Raw genomic sequence first — 27685 nt, 5'->3', positions numbered from 1 at the left:
AAGTCAAGAACAATCTGTAATATCCTTTATTTCTACCTCCATCCCTGATAGCTTAAGTACTAATATGATTTTCTTCTAAGCATGTGGGTGGGAAGAAATAACGGGAGGGTAGGTAGGACCTTGCTCCCAAGCACTCCTGATTCTTAAACTTCTACTTTTTTTTCACTTTGGGGAGTTGAAATTGTCCTTTGTGTGGTTCGCCAAGTCTCCCAGGTAGACTCTGGACTGATTTCCGGTCATGCTGGCTTTTGATTATCAACCATTTATACGTATATTTAATACTCTCTCCACTTCCAAATAGAGGTCACCTTGTTGGTTTCTTGTCAATAGCTACATCATTCTTTCCTTTTGTTTGGCAAATGGGTATTTCCCTTTTCTTACTTCTTTAAGGAAGGTACTCCTTGCCCAGAAAAGTAGTTCCTTTACCACAAAAATCTGAGAACCTATGGATTGGAGGCAAACTGTATTCCACTGATCAATACTCTCTCTGTTCTTATCTCAAAAAAGCTTCCTTTCAGTTTTATCATTCTGTTAAATCACCTGGCCTGGTTGTCCAATATAGCCTTTTTTTAATCAAAATTGACTCACTGTCTATACTTAGGCCACTAGCTGTCAATTGATACTACTCTCTTTGTTTCTGCATCAGATTATGTCATCACTGGCATTTTCTGTTCTTCTTTAAACGTGTCTCTGAAATATTTACTCCACAGGCCGAAAGCCAATCCACCTGTGACAAGATCAAACATTATCGTTGTCATTACCTCCTGAAATAAATATTTCTACGTAAATCATCAACCACAGAACCCAATCTTTAAATGACAGTGTTTACTCTCCAATTTTTTTTTTTAAAATTTAATGTTAATTTATTTTTGAGAGAGAGAGAGAGACAGAACATGAGTAGGGGAGGGGCAGAGAGAGAGGGAGACACATGATCCGAAGCAGGCTCCAGGCTCTGAGCTATCATCAGCACGAGCCTGATGCAGGGCTTGAACTCACGAACCACAAAATCATGACCTGAGCCGAATCTGATGCTTAACCGACTGAGCTACCCAGGTGCCCCATTTTCAAGTTAGTACCCGTATGTGTGTGTATATCCCTCGTTGCCTCCCAAAACATAGTTCCTAAAATTAAATGTAAATACCTCAGAGGTTAGACTTTTAGAATACTGTCCTGTTCACTCTTTCCGCCATGTCATGCCCAGTGTAAATGATCAATAATAAATGGCATTCAAAAATTCAATTCCGAATTTTGCCCTAGAACACAATGCTGCTCAAAAGGGCTGGAACCAATTTCCTAGGCCATAATTCAGTGGTTCCCAAACTTGAGCATCAGAATCACTGGGAGAGCTCATTCACACGGAGGGTGCAGGGCTCCATCCCAGACACTCAGATTCAGCAGGTCTGCGGGAGGCCTGATATTCTGCATTTCTAGCAAGTTCTCTGGTGACACTGATGCAGCGACCACAGTTTGAGAATTACTGCTACGAGGCTGAGGAAAATTTTACATGTGCCTTTTCCTGTTTGTCTGCGGAACTACTCACGCTTGATTCTGTAGGATTTCCAGTGACTATAGTCTGGTGGGAACTTTCAAAAAGGTGAAGAGAGTTAAGGAAGAAGGGAGTGAGCAGGCCAGTTTGCACACAATTCCACTCACGGACCTAACTGATAAAAATCAAGCAATTCCCTAAGAACCGCTTTCTGTGTTAGAAGCTCTACGGGGGTGGCTCTATTTTGTTACTCAACCCCACATTGGCCATGCCACCAGAGGCCACGGTAAGGAGCTGTTTAGCGAGAGTACCACAAGAAACATCCCCACACTAGCAACCAGTGCAGCTGAGATTAACAGGTTACGTGCTGATACAAATCAAAACCACAGTGAGCTGTCACTCACTTCACACCCATTAGGGTGGTTATGGTGAAAAACAAAACCTCCAAAAAACAGAAAGTAACGACTGTTGGTGTGGATGTGGAGAAACTCTGTGCACCGCTGGTGGGAATGTCTAGGTGCAGCCGCTGTGGAAGACAGAGAGCAGCTCTTCCAAAAATTAACCACTGAATTGCCATTTGATCGAGCCATCCCTCTACTGGGTGTACACATCTACAAAAATGGAAGGCAGCGACTTGAAAAGATATTTGCACGCTCGTGTTCACAGCAGCATCATTAAAAATAGCCAAAAGGTGGGGCGCCTGGGTGGCGCAGTCGGTTAAGTGTCCGACTTCAGCCAGGTCACGATCTTGCGGTCCGTGAGTTCGAGCCCCGCGTCGGGCTCTGGGCTGATGGCTCAGAGCCTGGAGCCTGTTTCCGATTCTGTGTCTCCCTCTCTCTCTGCCCCTTCCCTGTTCATGCTCTGTCTCTCTCTGTCCCAAAAATAAATAAACGTTGAAAAAAAAAAATTAAAAAAAAAAAATAGCCAAAAGGTGGAAGCTACCCATTACCCATCTACAGATGAATTGATAAACAATATGGGGTAGATGCATAAAATGGAATTATCATTCAGCTTTAAAAAAGGAAGGAAATCCTGTCACAGGCGACAACATGGATGAACCCCTGAGGACATTATGCTATGTGAAATAAGCCAGACACAAAAGGGCAGACAGACACTGTCTGATTCCATCCACATGAGGTACCTAGAGTAGTCGGATTCATGGAGACAGAAGGTAGACAGAAAGGAGAAAGTCACCAGGGGCTGGGGAAAGGGGGAAGTGGAAAGTTAGTATTTAATGGGTCCACAGTTCCAGTCAGGGAGGTTGAAAAAGTTTGAATGGTGATGGTTGTGTAATAATGGGAACGTACGTAATGCCACTGCACTTAAAAATGGTTGAAACGGTGAATTTTCTGTAATGTACACTTCATCACATAAAAAACATTTCTTAAATAAAGTTTATATGCTAGCCTAAAAAGGTTTGTGAAGTTTTGGTGGGGACAGCAGGAATGTGATAGAGGAATCCGAGGCATCAGGATGGGTGAGGACATGGGGGGTGGGGGGGCGGGGAGGTCACAAGGGCCCAGCGCATCGCCTCCTAGTGAGGAGGGCACAGCAGTGGTACAAAAGAACTCCACATTTTCTTCAGATCACCTGCAACACCCGGTGATCCTCGTTAAAGGTTTTTCCTGGTGGGGGGAGGCAGGTAGGGACACATGGCAGTTGGGAGACGTGGCTCAGACACAACTCCCGAACCAAAAACGTTTGCTCTCCTTTGGCCTGGGGTCAGGCAACAGTGATCCCTAAACTCAACTTTTTTCTATGAATCACTTTTTTCTCGACCTCCCCAAAATGCTACAAGGATCCTGATGGGCTCTGGCTGGGACCCCCAATGGGCACTCTTAGAATATCTGAATACTGGCAGTATTAGCGAGATACCCGAGAAACCATCTGTGCCAGGCAAGCACTTTCCATGCACGCAGCTTAAGACCAAAATGTATACACCTCTCGTGAAATTCCTTCCGTAAGTTGCAAAAGATCAGCTTTCAAAGGGCACGTGGTAAAGACCCCTGGCAGGCAGTACATGGGGCCCTCTGTTTAAGGGGAGAAGAGTTGTGAGCCTGCTGTCCAGGCACCTACCTACGTATGAGAAAATCACATTTATGTTTACCAAGTGTCGACCAGAGCCGGATTTAAACATTTCTCCATCTGTCCCGGTTCCTCAGCATCTCTCACTCCACAATCTTGAAAACTGGAGTGTGCGATCTTCCTTCGCCAGCCGAGAAACCACATCCACAGCAGGAAACAGCCCCATGGACCAGCCAGCGTGCACCTGCCGGGGCCTGCAGCCTCACCGGCCCCTCAGTATGCGTCTGCGCACGTGTGTTAAAAACAAAACAAAAATGCCCAGTTCAAAAAAAAAAAAAAAAAAAATCCTAACGACTCCTATGCTTCTCTTTCATTGCTAATTTCGTGGAGTGATTGTGAGATTACTGAGAGGTGAGCCTAACTTCTTGTAGAAACCAAGTGGAAATCTCAGTCTAAACGACAACTTTATTTAGCTATTTCTGTAGCCACAGCTAAAAAGAAATCGTTTAACAACAACAACAGAAAAAAAACACAAAAAACCAAAAACAACCGACCCAGAGGCTTACACTGGTATAGCATGTATTTTCCACATAAGCCTTTCTGATATATTAAATGCTAAAAACTTCCTTGACCCAGTTTTCAAAATTTTCCATTATAGCGTTAAATATTTTAAAACACTGGGGAAAAACATTTCTTACAGGTTCTGGTGATTTTCTATGAGAGCAATATAAATATTTAGATAAATGGTAGTTCATGATCTAAGAGATTTTTATGAAAATATTTCTGAACACCTTCATGGATAAATTATTTACTTTGACATATTTTTTGTGTTACTTTGAAAGGCTTGTTCTTCAGTTGCCAGTGGTTACTGGATGACCATTTCCCTCCCTACTATGTTTGCAGGCCTGAAGAAATGGTGTCTGGACCCCTCTCGTGGCAGCAAAAAGTAAGCCAGAGGCCACGGTTCGGATTCAAGCTCAACAGTGCATTTAGCACAACCCCAGGAGAACACAGGCACAGAGACACAATTCAGGAATCCTTAGCACTCTGTACTGGTTGGCTGCTGATTCCCATATTGAATTTATTATGCACATTCTGGATAATTAATTCATCAGTTAATGCAAAGAATAGTTCTCGGGAGTCCCACCAAGGTAGTAGGATTCAACAGCCAACAACATGACACAACATGCATTCTCTGTGCTGACTCGGCCTTTCAAGGGGGCAACATTGTCATGTCCGGGGGCAATGACACCCTAGCATTAAGACTGCCCTGTGTCCCAGGAACATGTGGGAGCATGTGGCCCAGGCCTGCAGGTCAGGAGAGGCTTCCCAAGAGCAAAGGTGGCCAGAATGAGACTTGAAAGACGTGTGGACATTACACTGATGGGGGTGCAGGGGAAGGGAGCTGTGTTCTAGAGTTTTCTAGATCTGTACGAAGGTCTGGAGGAAGAGACAGCCCAGTCCAAGAACCCAGGAACCCAGGTGTAAGGAGGAAAAGAGTGATGACACATTAGGACCCAGAGAGGAAGGTACAGACAAGAGAGAAGCCACTCAGCAATTATCAGCAACACAAAGAGAAAAGTGGCCACCTGCAGCTTCCCAATGACCTGAGGGGGTCTGCTCAGCTGACCTGCACCTGCTTCATTTACATGTCACAAGTCAGGTGAGTCTGGGCCACAGACTACTCTCTGTTCTGCTTTCGACATTTATATCCCTCCAAAAACAAATCAATGGATTGAGTAACATTTACTTTCTTTTGTAACATAGCAGAAATGAAACTCCATTTAAAGCCCTTCATCATAAATAATGGCTTTGGGGCTGAAATTCTAAGATTCTCAGGTGCCTTCTATATTACTGAAAGGCTAGTAATTTTGTCCGTTGGTTACATGCAATTTTATCGGCACTCTGCGATGACACGGGAGCTCCCCGGCAGAGTGCTCACTTAACTCGACCAGCACACCCCTGCCTTCCAGGGAGAGAGAATGGGACGCCACGCCTTTAACCAAGGCCAAGGGCACAGTAGAGAAGCCTTGTCGGGTTCTGCAAAAAATCACAAGTGACACCTTGAGCAGATTTGTGATTGATTACCTTTCAAGAAATAGCTTCAAATAAGACTCTTGTCTTTTTCGCATATGCCAGTTAATAGCGTGGGTTTGTTTGTTTTAAGGTAAATATTGAAGTGCTAGCCAGGACTGCCAAGGCTCTGAGCCATCTAAGAGTCGGATGAATGAAACAGGTGAGGAGCAGTGAACTCTGAGAGAAGTGCCCATACTAAATGATGGTCCAGGTCCTTCCGGTTTGAAGAATCAGATATAGTTAAAGTGAGAAATATTCTCAAAATCTAGGCTTAAAGTGCCCATTAGGTACTGGGCAAAAAGCCTGACAATCAAAAAGCAGCTTGTAAGTTTTGCAATTGGAAAGATGCAGGTATGCATGGATCACAGTAAAACCTCTACTCTTTTCTTTTTTTTTTTTAATTTTTTTTTTCAACGTTTTATTTATTTTTGGGACAGAGAGAGACAGAGCATGAACGGGGGAGGGGCAGAGAGAGAGGGAGACACAGAATCGGAAACAGGCTCCAGGCTCCGAGCCATCAGCCCAGAGCCTGACGCGGGGCTCGAACTCACGGACCGCGAGATGGTGACCTGGCTGAAGTCGGACGCTCAACCGACTGCGCCACCCAGGCGCCCCGAAACCTATACTCTTTTCTTAACATCAACCCATTTATGAGAAACCACCTAGGAATCAGGGCACCAGACGGTGGATTTAGAAAGCTCATGAGCAAGTAAGTCACTGCTGGAAGGAACTGACTCCATAGCTCCCCATCCCCCGAACTGCTACGAAAGCGCCTTCACTCTACTCTGAGGACTGAACTCTTTCCCATTCTCCATCAGGAACACAGAGCAAATGCAGCCACTTTGTTACCAAGTTCTCAACAGCTAAAAAAAATAAATAAACAGAAAAGCACTTGAGGAGGTGAATTCCACTCAACAGGAGTCAACAGTTCTACCTAAAAGAATCTTTCCGACAAGAGTGAAAATGTTCATCTTTAAGCATGTTTATAATTCTTGGAAATGTACTATTAAGCAGAAATGGAGTTTAAGCAATTGCTGTAAATACGTATAAAACCATTAAAATTGCCTACCAGTTTTCAAAGTGTGGTCTCTAGACCAGCAGCATCAGCATCACCAAGGAATGTGCTAATAATGCAAATTCTCGGGCTCCAGACCTCCCAGGTCGGGCACTTTATGGGTGGGACCCAGCAGTCTGTTTTACCAGGCCCTCAAGGAGATGCTAGCACACGGTACAGTTTGAATATCACCGATCTAGAGAGACAAAGTGATGATATCATCCCAAAACAGAGTTCTGGTAAAAAAAAAAAAAAAAAATTACGGTGTTTTTTTTGTTTGTTTGTTTTTGGTGGGAGACAGAGAGCAAGCACAAACAAGGGGCAGAAAGAGAGTGAAAGAAAGAGAGGATCTTAAGCAGGCTCCATGCTTAGCAGAGTCCGATGCAGGGATGTATCTCATGAACCAGGAGATCTGGAACGGAGCAGAAATCAAGAGTCAGATGCTCAACTGACTGAGCCACCCAGGCATCCCAGTCTTAATGGATTTTTAAAAAACAGCAAGGACTGAAACACATGACTATCCATGTGGACAATATGTACGTTCAGTTATCTTCAGCAAGGTAGCTTTTCTCTATCAGAAGCAAATGTACTGTATGACCAAAAATCAGTCCCCAAATCCTACTGTGGAACATAATACATGTGAGGAAGACAGGTGATCTTTCTGGGATTTTTAAAGTCTTACAGAGGAAAACGGCTCCGTAAACTACAGGCTGACACCATCCAGCTAGTCACCTTGGGTGACGGCATCCTCGCTATAAGCTGTCTCCTTCTGAGTGAGAGCAAACGGAAAACTAACCTATTGACAACTAACAGTTCATCCAGAAACCTAACCGCTGGTTATTCTTAACTGTAAGTACCACTTTCCAACCGCATCCACAGAAGAAGGATGGACAAATACAGAAGGATGCATGATGAGCAGGTAGGAACTTTGAATTCTCTAGAGTTAATGAGCTAGGGATTAGCAGGTGCAGGAAGGATAATGGAATATGGAGACTAAGAAACGAGGCTGTTTCACCTTGAGCTGCTGGGGATGAATGACAGTTATAGATGAGAAAGGAAAGTGGGAAGGAAGGGAGAAAAGATGGTAGAGAACACAAAGAATGAGTATTAAGATTCAGGACAGGAAAGAGTGCCCGAACAGGATCATTTGGTTTGTTCATTCCTTCCTCGATAAAACATGGCCGACAGAAAACACCCAGGACTTCACGGATCCTGGATATCACAGGATGTGGCCATGTTTGTGTTTGTTTTTCCAAAATATGTACTTCTCCTTCCCCAAAAGCACACATGTCCTAGGGCTCACACTTGGGTATATTTTGTATTTTTCAAAATAGAGAAACATTGAATAGTTTTCAATGCAAGATACCGTCAAGCAAGAGCCTAGCTTATTTATATTGGAATCACTCAGGAGATCTTAAAACATGATATATACCTTGAAGATGCACTCTAAAAAATGCTATTGTGCTTATTTATTTATTTATTTTTAAATTTTTAAAAAAAATTTTTTTTTCAACGTTTATTTATTTTTGGGACAGAGAGAGACAGAGCATGAACGGGGGAGGGGCAGAGAGAGAGGGAGACACAGAATCGGAAACAGGCTCCAGGCTCCGAGCCATCGGCCCAGAGCCCGACGCGGGACTCGAACTCACGGACCGCGAGATCGTGACCTGGCTGAAGTCGGACGCTTAACCGACTGTGCCACCCAGGCGCCCCTATTGTGCTTATTTAGAAGTCAGATGTCCTGCGGTAACCTCAGTCAGAGGAAAGTCCCTGGCCCAAAAACTGCCAGAGAGAAAAGGAAATGAAAAGAAGATGTCTCCAAGTCCAGTAGGTATGCCCAACGCATCAGAAACCTTTCTGACTCTGGCACGATACGATGTGATGTCAGGTTATGGCTGCTAGATTAAGGGCTCACACTGGTCTGGTGGTTGCTTTCAAAGCCAGGCTGTCATCTTAGAAATGCCAAAATTAATATGAAAAAAAGACAAAGAAGGAGAGGAAAGGACGTGAGAAACCCTGGCAAGAGGCAGAGGTAGTCAATGGACAGTGGAAGATTAATAAGGAATGGATCTGTCCATCCAGAAAGTTCCTCAACAGCCTCTGGTGACCTGGATATGAGTGAGAAAAGCAGACCTAGGTCTGCTGTTAGGAGAAATGCAGCAACACCCCTTGGAGCCCCTTGCAGCCTCCTTTTGGCACAAAGCAGGCATCCCAACGTCAGAAAACACCACGTGTCATGGCACAAGCCACTGGGACAGGCGTCCCTGGACACCGTCAGGTCACATGGCAGTCTCGAGCTGGAGCCAGTGCTAGTGAGGGTGCAGGGCTGACGCAGGTCCCTTCCCCTATCCATCCCCCTGACGTCATGCTATTACTATGTCATAGTTCGGTTTTCTAAGTTAAGATAGAATGCAGAAAATCTAAAAAGGCTCCCATAAAAATGGTTAAAATACAACGTAAACAATGTTTCAGTTATTTAGAAAGTCAGCATATTCTCTAATAATCTGAGACAAACAAGACACTGGAGCTTATTCAAGTGCTGAGATGGAACCCAAATAACATAAATACAGGCACACCTCAGAGATACTGCAGGTTCGGTTCCAGACCGCCTCAGTAAAGTGAGTATCACAATAAAGCAAATCGCATGAATTCTCTGGCTTTCAGGTGCATAGAAATGTTATGTTCACACTACACTCTAGTCCATTAAGCGTGCAGTAGCATGACGTTAAAAAAACTAACGTGCGTGCCTTAATTAAAAAATACTTTATTGCTAAAAATTGCTAACCATCACCTGAGCTTTCGAGGAATCATAATCACTGAGTGCAGATTACCATAACAGATCCACACAGTGAGCAAATGCTGGTAGAAAATGGTGCCAATTAAACTTGCCTGTCACAGGGTTACCATAAACCTTCAATTTATGAAAAATAAATTTATCTGTGAAACATGACAAAGAGAAGCACAAGGAAATGAGGTATGCCTGTATCCCTCCCTCCCTACTGAAAAGGAGTTGGTCTCTGAGTTCAGATAGTGACACCACCTGAGTGTGTTTTTCTTACAGAAAAACATCCCAAGGCCAGCAACCTGGAGGGCACTCTTCTCATCTACCCTGGCCCCAAGCCCTAGAACAGGAAGAACAATGAAGAGGGCTAACATCTCCACATTGGGGGTTGCTTTGGCCCCTCTGTATTCTAGGAAGTATCTTCAAACTCAAAATTTCTTTTTTTTTTTTTATTTTTTTTTAAGTAATCTCTACGCCCAACGCAGGGCTCAAATTCACAACCCCAAGATCAAGGGTCGTGTGCTCCGCTGACTGAGCCAGCCAGGTGCCCCTTAAACTCAAAATTTCTAAATCAAGATTATATTTTCTGACTCTGGATTATACTTATCCCTTAAATAGTCTGGACCAATCACCTTATTCCATAATTGGTTTTCCAGTGCCTCCTCTAAGTTTTGCTCAAAAGAGTTAAAAGTGCGGCATACTTAGCTCTCCTAAGCCTCCAGCATGATCTAAAAGGAAGCTATGCACAGAGTTTACATCTCGTGAGAACAATTCAATCTGATGTCTTGCCAGAAATGATAAACTCTGGTGGGTGGATAAGAAAATCTCAGAGTTCAGTTTTCAGATGTAGTTAATATCCAGGCCCGGTGTGCCTGCCGCAGCACATCTAAGGCGACCGCCAACTTCGCGACCTGCTGACCCCATAAGGGGTCTGGTTTCCACCACCATGGTGTTCCTCCTGCCTCGAAGAACAGATCACAGCTGTCTGTCTCTCAAAAGAGGAAAAGCACTTCTGTGGCCTTGATTTCCTCCAAGATCACTCTACAAGAGTCTTGAGTATGCGCTTACTCATCGTGCTACCAACCTTCCCAGAGGATACAAAATTACACACAGATCACATACTTACTAGTCTTATAGTTTGCATTTAAAAAATTAAACTGAAACCTGCCAGGACCGATACAACGTAACCACAATGGATTCTACCTACAGAAGAAGTCTTGTTCTGGGGGCGTCTTATCATATCTTATCAAGGCATATCTTCAAACAGATCTACAACACCGGTTGAGTATTTCCACAATGTACACCTGAAAGGTTACCCTACGTGACACTGGCCCAGTTCTTCCAGACAGGCTCAGCCACATACCTGAAACACAAACCCCAAATCTGTCTGCTGCTGGAAAGGGATCTGCTACAAGTCAAGTGGCCCCATACCTCGGATTCAGTGCACAAACACAAACTCATCTCTCTCAAGCACTGTCTTTTGCTTTTCAATTCTGTTCATAAGTGCTTTAAAAGCTTTTCAGAGATGAACTCCATGGTGCCGCCTGCAGCAGAGATGACCGTAGGACTGCATGGTTTAAAAAGAAAAACCAACCAACCAACAAAGGCCGTGTCAGAAATCAGGGGCCCCTCCTGCTGAGAACCGACATGCCCAGGACCCAGAAAGAAAACAAAGTCAACCACCAGGGCCTGGGAGGGGGGCAGGATGTCATTAACACAATGGGAAACCTGGAAAGAAAATGATGTCTGAGTCTGTAGAACAGAAAAGAGGTGATCTCAGTAGAGCCACCTTCGTGAGCTGAAAACCATTTTACTTACCATCCCATCCGTGAAGCTACACCTGCAGGAGACTGACGGCAACAGCCCCCAGCTGAGTTACTTACACCCTCAACAGATTTAAGTCAATTACAGAGCAGCAACCTTACGCACGTGTACAGGCACAGCGCATTCGGCTAGCTTGGCCGGAGCCTCAAATATTTGGGACTCTATGTTAACAAGAGCCCCAAACATTCTTTCGCTATTTTCAGCGAGCTCACGCAGCGTGGAAAGGGAATCGAGCAGACCAGCCGCGTTACGCAATATACATACGCAGCCGCGCTGGCGCGCAGTTTTGTCCCTGCGCCTCCCTGCGCGGGGCAGACCTCGGCCACCCCGGGGCACTTACCGAAGACTCGCTGTCCCTAATGAGGAAGTCACCCTCGACGCCCCGCTCGTTGAGGGCACACTCGGCCTGGTGCCGCGTCACGTTCCCGTAGTACCACTCTCGGCCCGCGAAGCGCCCGCTGCACGCGGGGCCCGCGTAGCTTATCTGCGGCGCGTGCGAGGGGTGCAGGGCGGGCCCGTCGCTTAGGACCACCACGTAGTTTTTGGGGACCAGGCCGACCTGCCCCCGGGTGTTTTTGCACTTCCACCACTCGGGGTCATTCTCGGGCTTCTCGATCACCTCCATGGTCTCCCCCTTCTCGAAGTTGAGCTCCTCCTCGGTGACCGAGCTGAAGGGGTACAGCGTCTGCACCACGTGCAGGACCCGGGCGCCCTGGCCATTGCTCATGGAGGCACCCTTCCGCAGGCTCAGGAAACTGGGGGACTCTGCGGCTGCTTCGTCCACCTCCTCCAGGACGTAGTTGGAGGGAAACCAGCCGATCTGCCCGTTGTAGCTGCCACGCCACCAACCGTCGCTGCACTTCTCCATGACAGTGACACGCGACCCCTTTACCAGGGACAGCTCGTCCTCCCTCTCGGCCACGTAGGCGAACTTCACGAAGGCGGGGATGTTGAGGTCGTAGATGCGGTCGGCGCCGCCCCCGTTGGCTGGGTACTCGGCGTCTGTGCTGGGGGTCGGGGATGCGTCTCGCGCGCTGGTCTTCCTCTTGGTCTTGCCGAGGCCTGTGGAGACACAGCAAGGGCTCAGTGGGCACAGAGCACGGTGCCAGCCAGCACGCTCAGGGCATCACTGGTGCTCGGACACGCCTTCCCCGTCCCTACGACACATGGGGACAAAGCCACCGCAGGCACACCCTACAGCCACCACTGGAAAAGGTGCAGGACAGTGGCCTTGGGCAGTTGGGGGGGGCGCCTTTGTAAAAACTGGGAATTCCTACACCAGCTCTCTCATTCACTTCTAAGAGTACTAGCGGCGCAAAAGAGATCAAAACAGCAGAAAGCTAGGTGGTATTTTTAGATAATTCCTATGCTCCTCAGAGAGAAAAGTAAGGCATAGACAAGATGTCTTTGGCCTTGTACTGGACGGGAAGTTGGACTAATGAACTAGGCAAGAAGCAAGAGCTACCTTACTGGCTCCCACCTGGCTCCCCCTGTGGCCAGCCCACGGCCTCTTCCACTCAGGGGACACTCGGGACCTGCCCTCCCCCCACCCCCTCAACCAGCCACAGAACTGCCTGGCAGCACCCTGATGGCAGAAACCAATACCTTCCTTTCTTTCTTCTTCCTGCAATTCTGCCCTTTCCAAACGAGAGACTCATTTCCCACATGTTGTGATGAGCCAATTAGAAACCCATCAGCTGATCTGTTAAGTGTAAGGCAGAATTTTTCAGGTTGATTCAAAACCCACTAGTGGATCAAAACAATCATTTAATGGGTTGTGACCAGCTTGTATGTGTGTTGAGTTGTTTGGTTTCTTTAAGGGAAGAAGAAAGAAAAAATCTGCCTCGAGCACAGTAGCACTGCTTCAGTTACATAAGGGAGTAAGTGCTGAGTTGTAATGTGAACCTTCTTTCTTCCTGTGCATGGGGAAGACTGTGTGAAAAGCCCTAAGGGAACAATGTTTCAGCCTGGTTAACATGCACAAAGCTCTGGAGCCTTCTTGAGAAGTGAGCCTAGGGGAGGAGGGCACATCAGCGCCCAGAGCCACCGTGTGCCACTAGACTGGTTGGTCAGGGCCATGCCCCCCAGCTTTTCCTAATGGATGGCTGCCTGCCCACCAGCCCTGCACAAGCCCCTAACTTAGTGTGGAGATTTTCATGGTATGGAAGCTGTGGCCACTTGCAGATTTTTTTCCCCCCAAAATGACACCAAGGCACTTTTATGGGTAGCTTGTACCTCTCTCTCATTTTGTGCCTTCAACTGGAGTGAAGACAGAATGATCCTTTGCTTCTATTCTTGAACAGGAGTTCAAGAGGAACACAACACTGGCTTGTGATCTTCCTCTGCTGTGGAGAGTTGTGCACTGCTGTCTATGGCCGACCCACCCCTGGGCTAAGACTCCACTGCCCTGGGACACGTGCCGGGCTCCGCACCACCAGCTGGGCCCTGAGCGGAAAGGCACTCGGACAGCACAGGTGGGGTGACGGCACAGCAATGTGAAGTGGTCACTTACAGGCATTTCAAGTGAACACACAGATTGTTGAAACAAATGGCTTTGGCGGTTTTTTGTTGTTGTTGTTGTTTGTTTTTATACCACAGCATTTTCAGTGTGTAGGAGACACGAGAGTAAACCAGGATATCAGACTATGTTAAAATTTTAGATTTCTACTTACAAGTTAACTTGCTTTACATGAACACACGAACCTCTAAATAATCAAATGAGTCCTTCCGTATGATTTCAAACCTAGGTTAGGTTAGCTACGCGTGAGAGCGCACTGGGGTGATTCACTAGCTTCAGAATCCAGAAAGCAGACAGTTCACGGAAGTACAGTCCTGTCTCGAAGGCCCGGGCACCAGGGTATTCTAAGCCTCATTGCCTCATCAAGGAGTCAGCATGCTGAGGCAGCCATGACCAGGCAGAGGACAGTTTTTATTGGTAATGAACACTTCAAGAAATAACATTTACAAGTAACTTTCTAAGACACCTTTTCAAGTTTGTGAGTAACGACAACTACTTAAGAAAATACGTACAGAAGAGCAGGGTTTAGAACATTCCTTGGCACAGAAAGGTGTCAAAGTCAGCAGAAAAGACAACGTAAGACTTTAGACCTCGTAATACACTGTCGGAGACACTTTACAACCGACTTACGAATACAGCACTTTGCTGACTCTTTTCAAGCACAAAATAATCACTTTAGCCATCAAGTTTTTACCAGGCACCTTCCCAGACTTTGGGGAGACCAAGAAAAACAAGACAGGCATGCTTCCTGCCCGTATGGAGCTTAGATTTTTCTATCAAGACCGGAACATCCCACACAGCAACCACACCATGGAAAACTAACCTGCTTTGCTCTACTGTGACCCAAATAGTCTTTGAGGCAACTCTGGAAAGGGGGGTGGGGTGGGCGGGGGATGGACGGCAGCACAGTGACTGACAGCACAGCCCAGAGGAAAATCCTGACTATGCCACTTACTAGCCGGAGCTCTTGGGCAAGTTACTTAATCTGTGTCTTTGTTCTCTTACCCATATAACGTGGACAACAATGGCACTGTATCCTTGTACTCCGGCTGCCATAACAAAGTACCACAGACTGGGGGGGGGGGGGGGCAGTGCTTGAACAACAGAAATTCATATTCTCATAGTTGTGGGGCTAGAAGTGAAAAGATCAAGGTGTCCGCAGGGTTGGTTCCTTCTGAGGCCTCCCTCCCTCCTTACCTTGCAGATGGCTGCCTTCTTACTGTGGGCTTCCCTTTGTTGTATGCCGGTGTCCTAATTCCCTCTTCTCACAAGGACAGCGGTCACACTGGATTAGGGCCCACCCTAAAGACCTCCTTTTAATTCAACTGCCTCTCAAAAGACCCTGTACCAAATCCAGTCACACATGGATTTACTGGGGGTCAAGACTTCAACATATGAATTGAAGGACATAATTTAGCCCCTAACAGGTACTGAAATTCGGATTGTAATATAAAGCAAGGAAGTGCTCTATGAATAACGATTGGTACTCTGAGTTGGGGCTTTGAATTTCTTTTTTCCCCACAAAGGTGTTTTACCAGGAGAGGGCCAAAGTCCTCTTTGAACACAACCTTACCAGTGCCAGATGGCCACTAAACTAGAAAGCTCGCCTGTCAAGCTTTTGGCACCCGGGAAACATTATTCCACAGGAGCAATGTCACAGGTAGCTGCTGATGCAGTGAAATTCAAGAGACAGGTGTCTGGGAATAGGGAGGACCCTGACCCTACTGACATCTACCTTATTGGAACGCTCACAACAGTCCTGTGACAAGGTGAGCATCCCCCTGTTTCTGCAGGTGGGGAAACTGAGGCGGAAAGGGATCGGGGAACTGACCCAACACATACAGCCAGTGGAGTGGCACTGACTCGCGCACCAGTAAAAGCCTGTTTAATCCTTAATAGTCGAGAGGCACGCTTCTGTTAAGAGGCTGATGCATGGCAGGATTCCTGTGGCAAATGCATCATGATCTTCACGTGATTTCTATGGGAAATGCAGCAGGACTATAGGGGGGTGGGGCGGGTCGTCAAAAATCCATCCTCGCTTTCAATACCAACCCTCCAAAGAAGTGATGGACCTTTCCTCTGATTCTAGGGAATGGAAATGGCCCGCGTCTCCAGGCTGAAGTGGGGCTGAGGTTTAGGGAATGAAAATTTGGGATAAGAAATGTATCATGAGTAGCCATGAGGCCATGTGACCACTGCCGTGTGATCTCAAAGGCGCAAAGGGAGATTTCTGAATGCAGAACAGGCACAGTGGTTCATGGACGTCTCACAAAGGATGGCTCTGCTGCCGTGCCTGCCAGCCCCAAGCCCTGGGCCACCCCACGGTGTCCAGGCTCCATGCGATGTTTCTAATTCAAAGGCAAGTCTGCTACCTTTTAGGGAAGGAGACAGGGTGGGCATTCCTCAACTCCACTACTCTTCTTGTGGCTATTTCTTCCACATATCTTCTGCTTCATTTCTTTTTTTTTAAATTTTTTTTAACGTTTATTTATTATTGAGAGACAGAGAAAGACAGAGCATGAGCATGGGAGGGGCAGAGAGAGGAGACACAGAATATGAAGCAGGCTCCAGGCTTTGCGCGGTCAGCACAGAGCACGACGCGGGGCTCGAACTCACAAACCGCGAGATCACGACCTGAGTCGAAGTCGGATGCTTAACCGACTGAGCCACCCCCGGGCCCCTCTTCTGCTTCATTTCTTCTTTCATTATAGTCATACCACCTACTTCTCTCTGTTGTAGCAAAAACACCTGGAACTCCAATGTGTGGTTTTGATTTTCCAACAATGATAACGTGATCTTTTTTCCCCTCTTACAATTTTATTTTTTTTCCCAAAAGGACTGGCAGCCTCTGGCAATCCTTACCTACTGTAAGTAAACAGTAACTAACCAAATGTTAATCAGACTTCTCCTCACACTGTCTCTGTACCATATTTTGGAAGGCCACACTTTCCCATGAGGCATGCTCCCCTTGGCCTCTCATGAATTCCTGGGGTGGCCTGGGGATTGAGGAGCCCTGCTCCCAGCCCGGCCACACCCCACCACGCTGGACTTCTGAGGCATGGAGGAGCACTGGTTTGTTTCAGCAAGATTTGGCAGGACCTCTAATGATATGCCTTTCCTCCAGTTCTCCAGTTAATCATAAAATCCAACTGCACGGAATTTATTTGATGCTTGAGCGTTTTGGTTGGAGGTTTTGCCGCACTGTGCTCTGCGTGAATCGTATTACGGATGGGAGTTTCTAGAATGGGACCGTCAGAAAATCTCTGCAATTGCTGGCATGCCGTACCGGGCGACGTTAAGCAACATTTTTTTCACAAGGTAATGACTTTCTCTACAGCTTGTTCAATAATGTATAAACTGCAACACCTTTGCGCTAAGAAAGAACAAAGAACGAATGGAAATCGTTGTTAAAAAAAAAAAGACAAAAAGACAAAAAGAAAAAGACGCTGTCTCACGTGGCATGTGCTCAGGAGTGACCCGGATTTTAACTTCTACGTTAAAGATCAGGCTCTCAGAACAACTGGAGTCCAGAGCGCCCCTAGTCCCCTAACTCACTCCCTGGTCCTCCGGCAGCTCCAATGCTCTCCTCGCTCCACCAGTGGCCCCGGGCAGGAGGGTGCCAGACAATGCACTCCACATACCAGGATGGGCGAAAGTCTTGGTGAGAGTGAACGCTCACCCAGGACTCCGGGCCAGTTAGCGGTCAGGCTGGACAGCAAGGGCGCGGACCCCTGAGCGCAGGGCTGCCTGGGATGGATGGGTCTGCAGCTGAAGATATGAACAAGCTCCTTGACCGAGCCGCCTCTGTAGCTGTCGCATTACAGACCAGCCACAATTTGTTCAATGGGCTTTATCTGCATCTCGTGAGAGTAATAAAGTACTATTTTAAGTGGCAAACAGGGGAGTTGGATCGCAAAGTAAACTATACTTTTCAGCTTTTATGAGGATTTTCTCGCCCCAAGCTCCGGATCTCTGATTCTGAGTTACATTTTCATTGACAATAATAAGCACATTTTAAGTTTCTTGAATAAAATTACTTACATTAAGGACAGAGTTCTAATAAAAGCTGGAATATGTCATACATTATTAATGTTGGTGATTTTAAAGTCAAAATCTTTTAAATACTCCTTTTGAGATAAAGGGATGTTATAACAGATGACTTCAAAATATGCTCTAACTGTCACCTGCCAGCTGGAGTTCTGGGGATTTAAGATAAAATGTCAAACAAATTTGATAGTTCAGAAATATATTCAAGCTGATCTATTTAGGCACTGTGCACCCAAGTTTTAGGAGATGTATGGCAAAGATTTTATTTTTGTTACTAATTAGAACTGTAACATAAACCAGATTTAACTAGAAAGCTTCCTTGGTCCCAAATAAATGGTCTTAAAACGCCATTTATAATAAGACTGGAGGTCATTAATTTGTGGGGACTTCCCCCATTAGGGTTAGGGCCTATTATTAGAATCAACTAAAACGGACAACTTTTATTATTAAATGCTAAGGAGATCTGACAAGGTTTGATTAAGGTATAAAATGTCTAAAGTAACTTCTCATATAAAGTTAGGATAGGTTTAATATTTGGCTTCTAATAGCTTTTTGCGTTATTATATGTGTAATTACCTTGTGTCTAGTTTTTTGGTACCAATGCTGGAAGATTAGCTTCCACTATTCAGAAAATAGCCAGTGCCAAAATTTATGATCAAAATATTTGATATATAAAGGGGAAAAAAACCCTCAAATTTACTAAATTTCCAATGCTTTGAAGGGTGACCAGGTGAAAGGCAATAAGGTGGTCCTCTGTTGTTTTAAACTGTTCAGTATCCTTTATCCTTCCTCTTATTGAACAAAACTCCTCTTCGTGTGGCTTCAGCAGGGCCACCCCTACCCCATCGGGCCATGGTTGGGGGGACCCATGACTCAGACCTGCTGCAGCTCAGACCCGGCTCCCCTCACCTGGAGTTGCCCACATTTGTCACAGTCTTCAAAGAATGGAGCGCTGAGCAGGGACGAGCCCCAGAAAGAGAGACAGAACTTGGATGATATGAGTTGAGGCCCTGGATCCAACCATACTTCCTAATGATGTGAACCAATGGATTCCCTTTTGAAATTTTCCTTTTTTTTTTTTTTTTTTAACCTTGTCCACTTTTGAGTTGATTTTCTATCTCTTCAATTAAAGAGCGTTGAAAAAATATAACTACCCATCCCCCACTCTCACTCCTCGTCACCCATCCCACTTCCTTCAATATGCCAAAGTGTTGATTCCCACTTAGCAAGGTGGCATACTTGGGTGACTAAGTCAAAAACAATACAGTCATAGTTTGGGAGCACCCAGGTTTGAGTATGGGGGTGAGGGTGGGATGGTGAGGATAGGGACTGACATTACCATGACGTCACAGTTAACTGCCAGGCTGGCACCCCTGCTTTCTAAGCCCAGAGAATCTTGGGTTTAAAACGCTTACTGCAACAGCCATCATGAGAAATCTGTGACACTGTGTGGCCACAGACATCAGGCTTAACGGACCGGCACGATCAAACCGCATTCTAATGGGGGATAGCATATTTGACTTAGGATGGGCCCAAATGAATTCAGGCATGGGTTGTCAGAGAAGCCCCAAGGACAGCTCAAGAGAGGGGGGCAGCCTCTTCAGTGCAACTGATTTCAGACAAGGCCATTATCTAAGTCAAAATAGACTCTAGCATAAATGCCCTCACTCAGCTGTTTCACTCAGCATCTGTTCCTTTTGTCCCACAGAGGCTCAAGCTGCTGACCATGGTTGAGCTCAGAGGAGGACAGGAAGTGCGTGGGGCAGGGGAGACAGGCTTCACAGGGCTGTGAGGAGAACCCGAAGGAGGCCTTGGGGGCCACGCTATGGAAAAGAAGTGGGAGAGCGGGATGTGGGACGAGATCGGGGGCTAGGCCACACTGGAGCAGATACATGTACAGTTGAGGCCCAGAAGAACTGTGTTCAGCAAAGCAAACAACCCACCAACCTAATTCTCTTCTGAGTGTGCCACTGGGAGAAAAAAATTCTACCCGGCATCGCGACTCGCCATTAGAAACTGGATACGCTGAACGAAGGGGAAATACTGCATTCCCAACCACTTCCGAGACAAAGGACTAAATGCATCCTTGGCAGCTTTTGTGTCTCTTTGGGCAACAACTTCATTTGCAAAAAATCCTGGTCTTATTGCCATTGCTGTTGGGTGCCACATTTCCATCCTCGCTCTGTAAGGTTTGACAACAAGCCGGGAGAATATATCCTTTTGACAGCCAGGCTGTGCTAGAAACAAAGGGAGGCTGGAGTATAAAGTTGGCTCGGATACTTTCTTCCTCTAGTAGTCTGAATCTAGCTTTTAAAAATGACAACCAAGGTTTTTTTTTCCAAAAGCTTAGTCAACCTGTATCTCCATGACCAGATCGTAGGCAATATGACCCACGGGAAACACCATGGGCTCATGGGCAGGACTCAGGGGCGGTAAGTAACTAACTCCCGTGGGTCTTCCCCCCACAGCAGAGCGAGAGCTGATCCCAAAGACCCACTCAGCACTAAAATCCATAAACACTAAAATAACGTCCTGTCATCCCCACACACACCCTTGTAGTACTCACCCACCTCGATTTCAGCGCCCGCCTTACTGCTTCATTTATCTCCCTGAGAAAGACTGTGTTTAGTCATTCTCTGGCCTCAGAGCCTGACATTCAGTAAGTGTTTGCTCAGGCAACCTTCACTTCCTATCTCACTACCACTAATCCATATGTACTGATCAGTCCTTCCCAACTGATCTCTCCAATGATATGCACCTATATTGCCAGGAGTGTTTTTGTTTTTTGTTTTTTTTTTTAAGTTTATTTTGTGGGGGAGGGAGGGAGAGAGAGAGAGAGAGAGAGCATGGGCACGCACAAGCAGGGGAAGGGCAGAGAGAAGGAGAGACAGACTCCCAAGCCCGATGCAGGGCTCAAACTCACAAACGGTGAGATCATGACGTGAACTGAGATCAAGAGTCAGACACTTAACTGACTGAGCCACCCAGGCACCCGGCCAGGAGTGTTCACAGACTATCTGGAAGCAGACCGAGATTACAATCAGCAAACCTCCCCACCTCAGGGGGAGGAAGGATACCTGTAGATGGAAGGGGACTGCCATACCTGAGGCAAACCTGCACTGACCGGGGAGGGGTCGCCAGCTGAGGGAGGGACAGAGTTACTGTTCACCATCCCTATGCCCTGATGGTCCCTCTTCCGAGGGGCAGCCATCGCAGGAGCCAGCTCCAGAGAGGGGCCAGGGCAAAGGGCCTACCGTCACCCGGGTCCATGCGTCCAGGGCCCTGAACCGCAACTGCCATCCCTGGGCATAAGACAGCCTGTTCGTGCACGAGCAGGCAGGCAAATAACATGATCGAATATGGACGCCTGCAAAAAAATCATTCAGAGTATAGGATTTTCTATCACATGTGAAAGTCAAACGGTTATCACACATGCCAATGAAAAGAAGCTTTAAAGATTGTAATTATAATTTTTAATTAAAAATACATATTTAGTACCTCTCAACACATATTCCCGATCCATTAGCACAAGCAATTTTGAATATGCAAAGGGATGTACGAGACGTGGCAAGGCTCAGCTATGACATGCTGCCACGTTACTTAAAGTGTCAACCCACTGGCAGAAGCTCGGCACACGTGCAACTTTTTAGGACCGTACCTGCTAAGTGAAATATGATAAATACATGCAAATGCGCAAGGGTACGGCACGTGGGCGGGGGAAAACACGGTTGGCAAGGAGCTGGCAAGGACAAGTGAATCGTACTTCGGACCACACTTCAAGCCCAGCTTCCACACCTACTAGCTTTGGACCTCGATGATTCTACGGCCTCTCCCTACCCCTCCGTTTCTTCATCTGTGATAGAAGGATATCGGTGGCCCCCATGGGCTGTCAGGAGGGCCCAAGAGCTGAAGAGCACACTGAGCGTGGTGTCTAAGACATAGCAAGAGACCAAGCAAAACCCGTCATTGTGTTTATTGCTATTATGACAGCATCTAATTGCTTCCCTTCCTGGTTGAGGACAGTGGCAGGAGCGAGTAGAGAAGGGCACAGGTGGTGCTTTCTCAACAGAGGTGTGCACGTGTCTGTTTTCTTCCTGAAGTGTGCCTGGATGGGGGGCAAGCCTCACCTCACTCCTGCTCTCCAGGAGCAGCTAAGTCACCAGGGACCCCACGATCAGTCACAGAGGAAATGCAAAATGGGCCTTCACATAGGGTGAAAAAGGAGCCCCGTCTTCCAAGTAAGGATGAGCAGAATTGCTCACCAGCTCACATGCCGCTCTGGACAGGGCAGACACTGGTTACTAAGATGACAGGTCATACCTGCCTGTGCTCCAGGAAGGTGGTCTTTGATGTACCTGGGCTCCTGGCCTCCAGGTCCTTGCTCATCTCTGGCTTCCGTGGACAGCGCCCCGCCTGCGCTTGGAGAGGCCTGGCTTTGCCGCAAACGAGTCCTGCAACCTTAGACAAGTCGCTCAACTTGCCTGATTTTTGTAGAAAAAGCTCAGACCAGGTTATCTCAAACCTCATTCCAGTACTTGAGGGTTCTACAGACAGCCCAAACTCTCAAATGAACTCCACTTTTTAAACTTAACTTTACATATTAGAAGGAAAAAAAAAACCCATGGAAGAAGAAAGGATTCAAATGGTCACCTTAGCATTTTTCTTAGCACCTTAGGTTAAACATTGTGGATTTAGCCAAGTTAAATTAGCAGCATGAGAACAACTATGGTTTTACTACTAATTCAGACTCTATTTATAAACACCCACACGTCGATTTTCCAAGTCAGACAATCAACTGCATCACTCCTTGAAAAACCAAAAATACAAAATCAGTGAGATCCACTGCAAACGGCCGCCACAGAATGGCCTGCTCTGAGGAAGCATGTTGGCCCCAGGCTTAAAAATGTATGAAGAGGGGCACCTGGGTGGCTCAGTCAGTTAAGCATCTGACTTTAGCTCAGGTCATGATCTCATGGTTTGTGAGTTCAAGCCCCACGTAGGGTTCTGTGCTGACAGCTCAGAGCCCGGAGCCTGCTTCAGATTCTGTGTCGTGTCTCCTTCTTTCTCTGCCCCTCCCCTGCTTGTGCTCTGCCTTTCTCTGTCTCTCAAAAATAAATGTAAAAAAAAAAAAAAAAAAAAAAGGTATGAAGAGCTACCCTCCAGGTGGCTTCCCGGGCTGTGTGACACCACTGGGACAACAAGGGATGTTCGCAGACACTCTGAGTTCGCAGCAGGGTGGGGGAAGCACGAAGACCAGAGCTGTTCCTGGGGACCGACTTCGGGACAAGACTTGAGTAAACGCAGGCTGATGTGCAGGAAACACCCAGCCTGCCTGAAACTGACTGCAACCCATCGATTAGATTCCAGCATAGTGTGGGTCAATCAGGAGCCCCACAGGGGCCCACCTGCCCTCCGGTGGCACGCGCCCAGGCAGGGTCTCAGCAGGAGGCACCACAAGAAGGTGCAGCGATTTGAGGGGCTCAGCATCAAGCACTGTAGCATCTGTGAGTAAACAAATACCCCCTCTGCACCCCGTGCCTGCCCCCAGGGGACAGATCCAAAAATGTAATAGAAGGAACATTTGAGACATATGGATACGGTCTAAAAAAGAGAGCCTGCCATATGGGGAAATGCGGTTAGAAGCATGCTAAGAAGATTTTTACTTTAATCCCTAGGCATTTTTAGTTCCTGTTTCTCTGTTCTAAAACTTAAGGCTCCCACACGAATAACTCTTTAGTCAGGAAAGGGTGTTCTCTCTGTTCTTTAGAAAACTGAAGCAGAAAATGATGATTTTAATAAGAAGCCAACGGGATGCCGGTTTCTGGGAAGCAAACTGGGAAATGCTTTGCCTCAGTGGACAGAGCAGCGTGGCTCTCTCGCACCCACGTGTAACTGCTTCTCCTGGTTTTCCCAGGGTACAGACCCCTCCTCATTTCCCATCGCCTCTCCTGGCTTTTCTCTTGCTAGCATTCTTTTTAACAATCTGTCTAGTCTCTAATTATCCTCCCACTAATCTGTTGTGAGTTGTTTTACATTTTTGGTTCTAAATACTTGGACGCTTCTGATCTACGAAAACAAATCCAAGTTTATTTTGGGTGGCTGGCACCACAATCGCCGTAGAAGTTTCCATATTATGTGGGCAATACGTTTGGCCGGTCAGTTCTATTGGGAATGAGCTCGCAAGACAGAATCCTAAAGAATTCCAGATTTAGGAGGCATTCACTTTATGTGATTCATGTTCGTAACAATGGTAGATTATACAACAGGGGCCAGAAAGGTAAACCTGACGGGTTAACTGGACTCCCTGAGTTTTTACTGTGCAGAGATAACTGGCTGGAGAAGTCGAATGCTCAAAATCAAAAGGAGTTAATAGGTGATGGGGATTAAGAAGAGAGAGAGTTTGTCATGATGAGCACACGTATGCAAGTGTTGAATCACTATATTGTACACCTGAAAACTAAGCTAACACTGTATGTTAACTATATGGGATTTAAAAAAAAAAAATCAAAAGGAGTTTTCCCTTAACGTTTTCACGTGTTACATACAAACTTTTCACGGGGGATGGTTCGGCTTTGCCCTTTTCTGAAACCAAGAACTGGTTCCTCAGAGAGTGACACAGCTTCAGAATCACATTTAAGTGGCTTCCAGGAAGATTAACAACAATTTTCTTATTCTCGAAGAACATCCAACCCAGGAACAAAAACTACTTCTAGGACAGAAGCACCATAAAGAGTCAGCTTCTCCTCTTACACAGTTGATAGAATATATAGAATTCAGTGAGCACCCCGACCACTGACGAGCCAAAGTTTGTTGCAAAACTCACTGGGTCAATCTTCTTTCCAGCATGTGCTGGGACCAGGCACCTTGGAGAAAGGGCTTGATCTTTTCTGGACCAACGGCAATGTGACAGCTAGTATTAATAACAGTGAAAAGTCATATACATGTGTATAAATACTGAAAAAAAAACAGGTGATTATAGACACGGGGATGAGTTCTGGGTGGGGAGATCACAGGTGATTTGTATTTTCTCCTCTTTTCCAGACTTTTTAAAATAAGCATGCTGTGGTAAATGATAGTGTATATCTGAGCAATTCCTGTTTGCAGAGACCTGTGTCGTACAAAGGAACGGTGAATGGCAGAGATGGCTGAAATATATGCGTGCAGTGGCGGCACATGCTTGCTGCTGGCCAAAGTGCTCCCGAAATAAAAATCAATTTACAGAAAAGAAGACATGTTCCCGTGACATTCTGCCTCTAAATCATTTTAATTAATGGCTCTTGCTCACCTCAACATGAAGGAACTGGGCAGAATTACTAAGCGACTCCCTTGGGGTCAGGGAGAAATTGATGCTCACTCAAGGAGCTGGTCCCCTAGCATTTCAGGGGCCAGAACAAGAGTGGGAGGAAATCAAAACAGCTGTGCGGGTGGGGGCCCACAAGGGGGTGGAGTTCACTGCGATCCACGACAGGCAGGTGTTGTGTGCGTCTTCCCCGACCCCTGCTGGATCTGAATCCCCAATTCTAGCAGCTGATCCACAATAACACAGGCTGAAGTCAGGGAGACGTGGTTTGAATTCCAACCACTTACTGCGTGTTCCCGGGCACATCACTTAAGTTCCCGGTGTCCATGCTTTCACATGGGAAATGAGGGTATTAGCACTCCCCTCTTCCCCCCCTCTTTTCGTGAAGATAAAAACAGAAATGCGTGCAGGCAGCTAGCGCGGTACCTCACACAATGAGGCACTCAGAGAGAGACAGAAACTACTGTCTACTCCCTGGAACCATACGCACAAAATCCATTTCGGGGTCCTGGTTTCAATTTTTCTGCAGCATTAGCTTTTGGTTTGGCTGCGAAGTGTGGGGTGACACTTCTTTGCAGGGAGTGTCAGGAGCATGGGGAATGTTGGCTCAGGGAGCCTGCACGCCCTTGGCGGTTACCACATAGCCTCCCATGGGCTCTCTTGCCAGGGCAGGGCTGCGGTGACAGCTCTCCAAAGGGGACCAGAGGCCTGGGGCCAGTCCTCAGGACGACATACACGCTGAAAGCCTGTCTGAGGTCCCTGACACGCTGTGGCAGAAATGTCAGGTCTAAACTGCAGATCCTAGGTAAAAATAAGTATTTGGAGGCCCAAAACTAAAATTCACTTAAAAATAGGAAGAACGTTATAACACACGTCTGAATCCTACTGAACGTTTCCATGAGTGTCCTGCCATTGCCTCAACTTCAAACAGGTCTCATCCTGATGGCCCTGTTTCTCTTCCTACTTCCCGAATTCTCTGCTGGAGACATTCATTCAGGCTCAGAATGCTGGAGTCATCTGTGATGAGTATTTCAGTCTTCCAGCTGTTCCACACCCAGTCAACACAGAGTCCTGGGGGTTTCCTGTGAAATCCCTCTCCGCTGCTGAGCTCAAGACTTCCAACATCACGTTTGGGTTGCTGTGAGGCCTCGCTGCCAGCTACCTATGGACGGATAGGCCCTCTCCAGTCCCTTCCTGAGGATCAGGACCAGGATGCCCCCTGCACGCCATGACGGTCATCTCTGTCCGCCATATGGAAACTCTCGGGCGTTCCCTTTTCAAATGGCACCAGGCCTGGTGTTCAGGACCGGCAGTATGGGACACCACGATCCCTCAGGACACCCCCGTGCTCTCCCTCACCCCAGTCCAGCTAACTCCTTAATATCCTCCAACACAACTTGGCTTCCAGCCTCCAAATCTTGACTTACATTCTCCTTTCTTCAGCTGAAGCCCCACCTCCTCTCCCAAGTGTCTGCTCAGCCCGGGTACTCTTTGCTGAAGGACTTCATTCAATTCTCAACAACTGCAGGAGACAAGTAGTCACTTATCCCATTTTACAGATGATGCAGTCCAGGCTCTGCGAGTTCAACGGTTTGGCAAAGACTCGATCTGAACGTGGTGGGGAGTCCCTCTCCTAACCGCTCTGCACACTGCTTCCTGAAGGGTAGGGCAGAGCCCAGTTTCCAAGGGGACAGGCAGAGACAGTGCCACTGCTCAAATGAGGCCTGCTCATTCGTGCCAGTGTCATTTCCCAGGTATGACAAGCTTTCGAAAGTCGGGGACTCAACCTTATCCTCTCTTCATATCCCACCAGATGCAATGACGTCCGTCCAGGCTCCCACTTCTGATCCAGACATACTCTATTACACCATGCTGATCCCTACATAATGTTTGCATCCCTGTTTCAAAGCCCTTGGTTATTGTTCCCAAAGGTCACTCAGCAGGGAATGAAGTGGCTCAGAAGGGATTTTCCAGGGACAGAGCAAGGAAGGGACAGCCCAGACGCAGGCTCTGCTCCCACAAATAGGCTGTGCCATTCGTTACTCCCTGTTCGTTTTTAACCGACCACTTGCCCTGGATCAGGCCTGCTGAGAACATTTATAAGCAAAGGTCCACAGTCCTGCGGTGTCTAAACAAAAATTCCCTCACATGCCACACAATCACAGAGGCAGTGAGCTCAGAAGATCACTTCTGACCATCACTCTCCTGATCTCCATTTTAACAAAAAAGCATACATTGAACGGGCTCAAAACAGTCTGGGCTGATCCAGCAAGCAGCAGGGATTTTCCTCACTTGCAAGCTAGTGATAAGGAGAGAACTCTGGATAATTACAGAAGGCTCCAGATTAAGTACTGTGAGAAACCATTCCCATGAATAATCAGTAGGACACGTTTGCGTCTGATGTTACTCTCATGTTTTTGGCCCAATGTCAGCAGGTGTTCAGCGATATACCAAATTTAAGGCACTGTAGGTGCCCAGGCAAAGTGGGGGGACCCCAAGTTATATCTCCTCTGCTATAAGCCAACTTTAGAGCCTTGGGGTGGTCCCTCAACCACTCATGTCTGTCTGTTTGT

At 46.8% G+C, this 27685-nt stretch overlaps 1 protein-coding gene across 3 annotated transcripts in view; it reads right to left on the bottom strand.

Annotated features, from left to right (window-relative positions):
* NCK2 (NCK adaptor protein 2) overlaps window positions 1-27685 on the bottom strand; it is a 74669-nt gene that overhangs the window by 10244 nt on the left and 36740 nt on the right. For all 3 annotated transcript variants that reach the window (XM_040454133.1, XM_040454132.1, XM_040454134.1), the window contains one exon: window positions 11588-12309. In XM_040454133.1, coding sequence (XP_040310067.1) covers window positions 11588-12309 — 722 coding nt within the window. The remainder of the gene's footprint in view (window positions 1-11587; window positions 12310-27685) is intronic.

This window comes from Herpailurus yagouaroundi, unplaced genomic scaffold (assembly GCF_014898765.1).
Source record: "Herpailurus yagouaroundi ecotype Mexico unplaced genomic scaffold, PumYag 210, whole genome shotgun sequence".
In the NCBI taxonomy this organism is placed as follows: Eukaryota; Metazoa; Chordata; class Mammalia; order Carnivora; family Felidae; genus Herpailurus; species Herpailurus yagouaroundi.
Note: the sequence above shows the minus strand (reverse complement) of the source record. Positions and strands in the feature narration are given on the sequence as shown.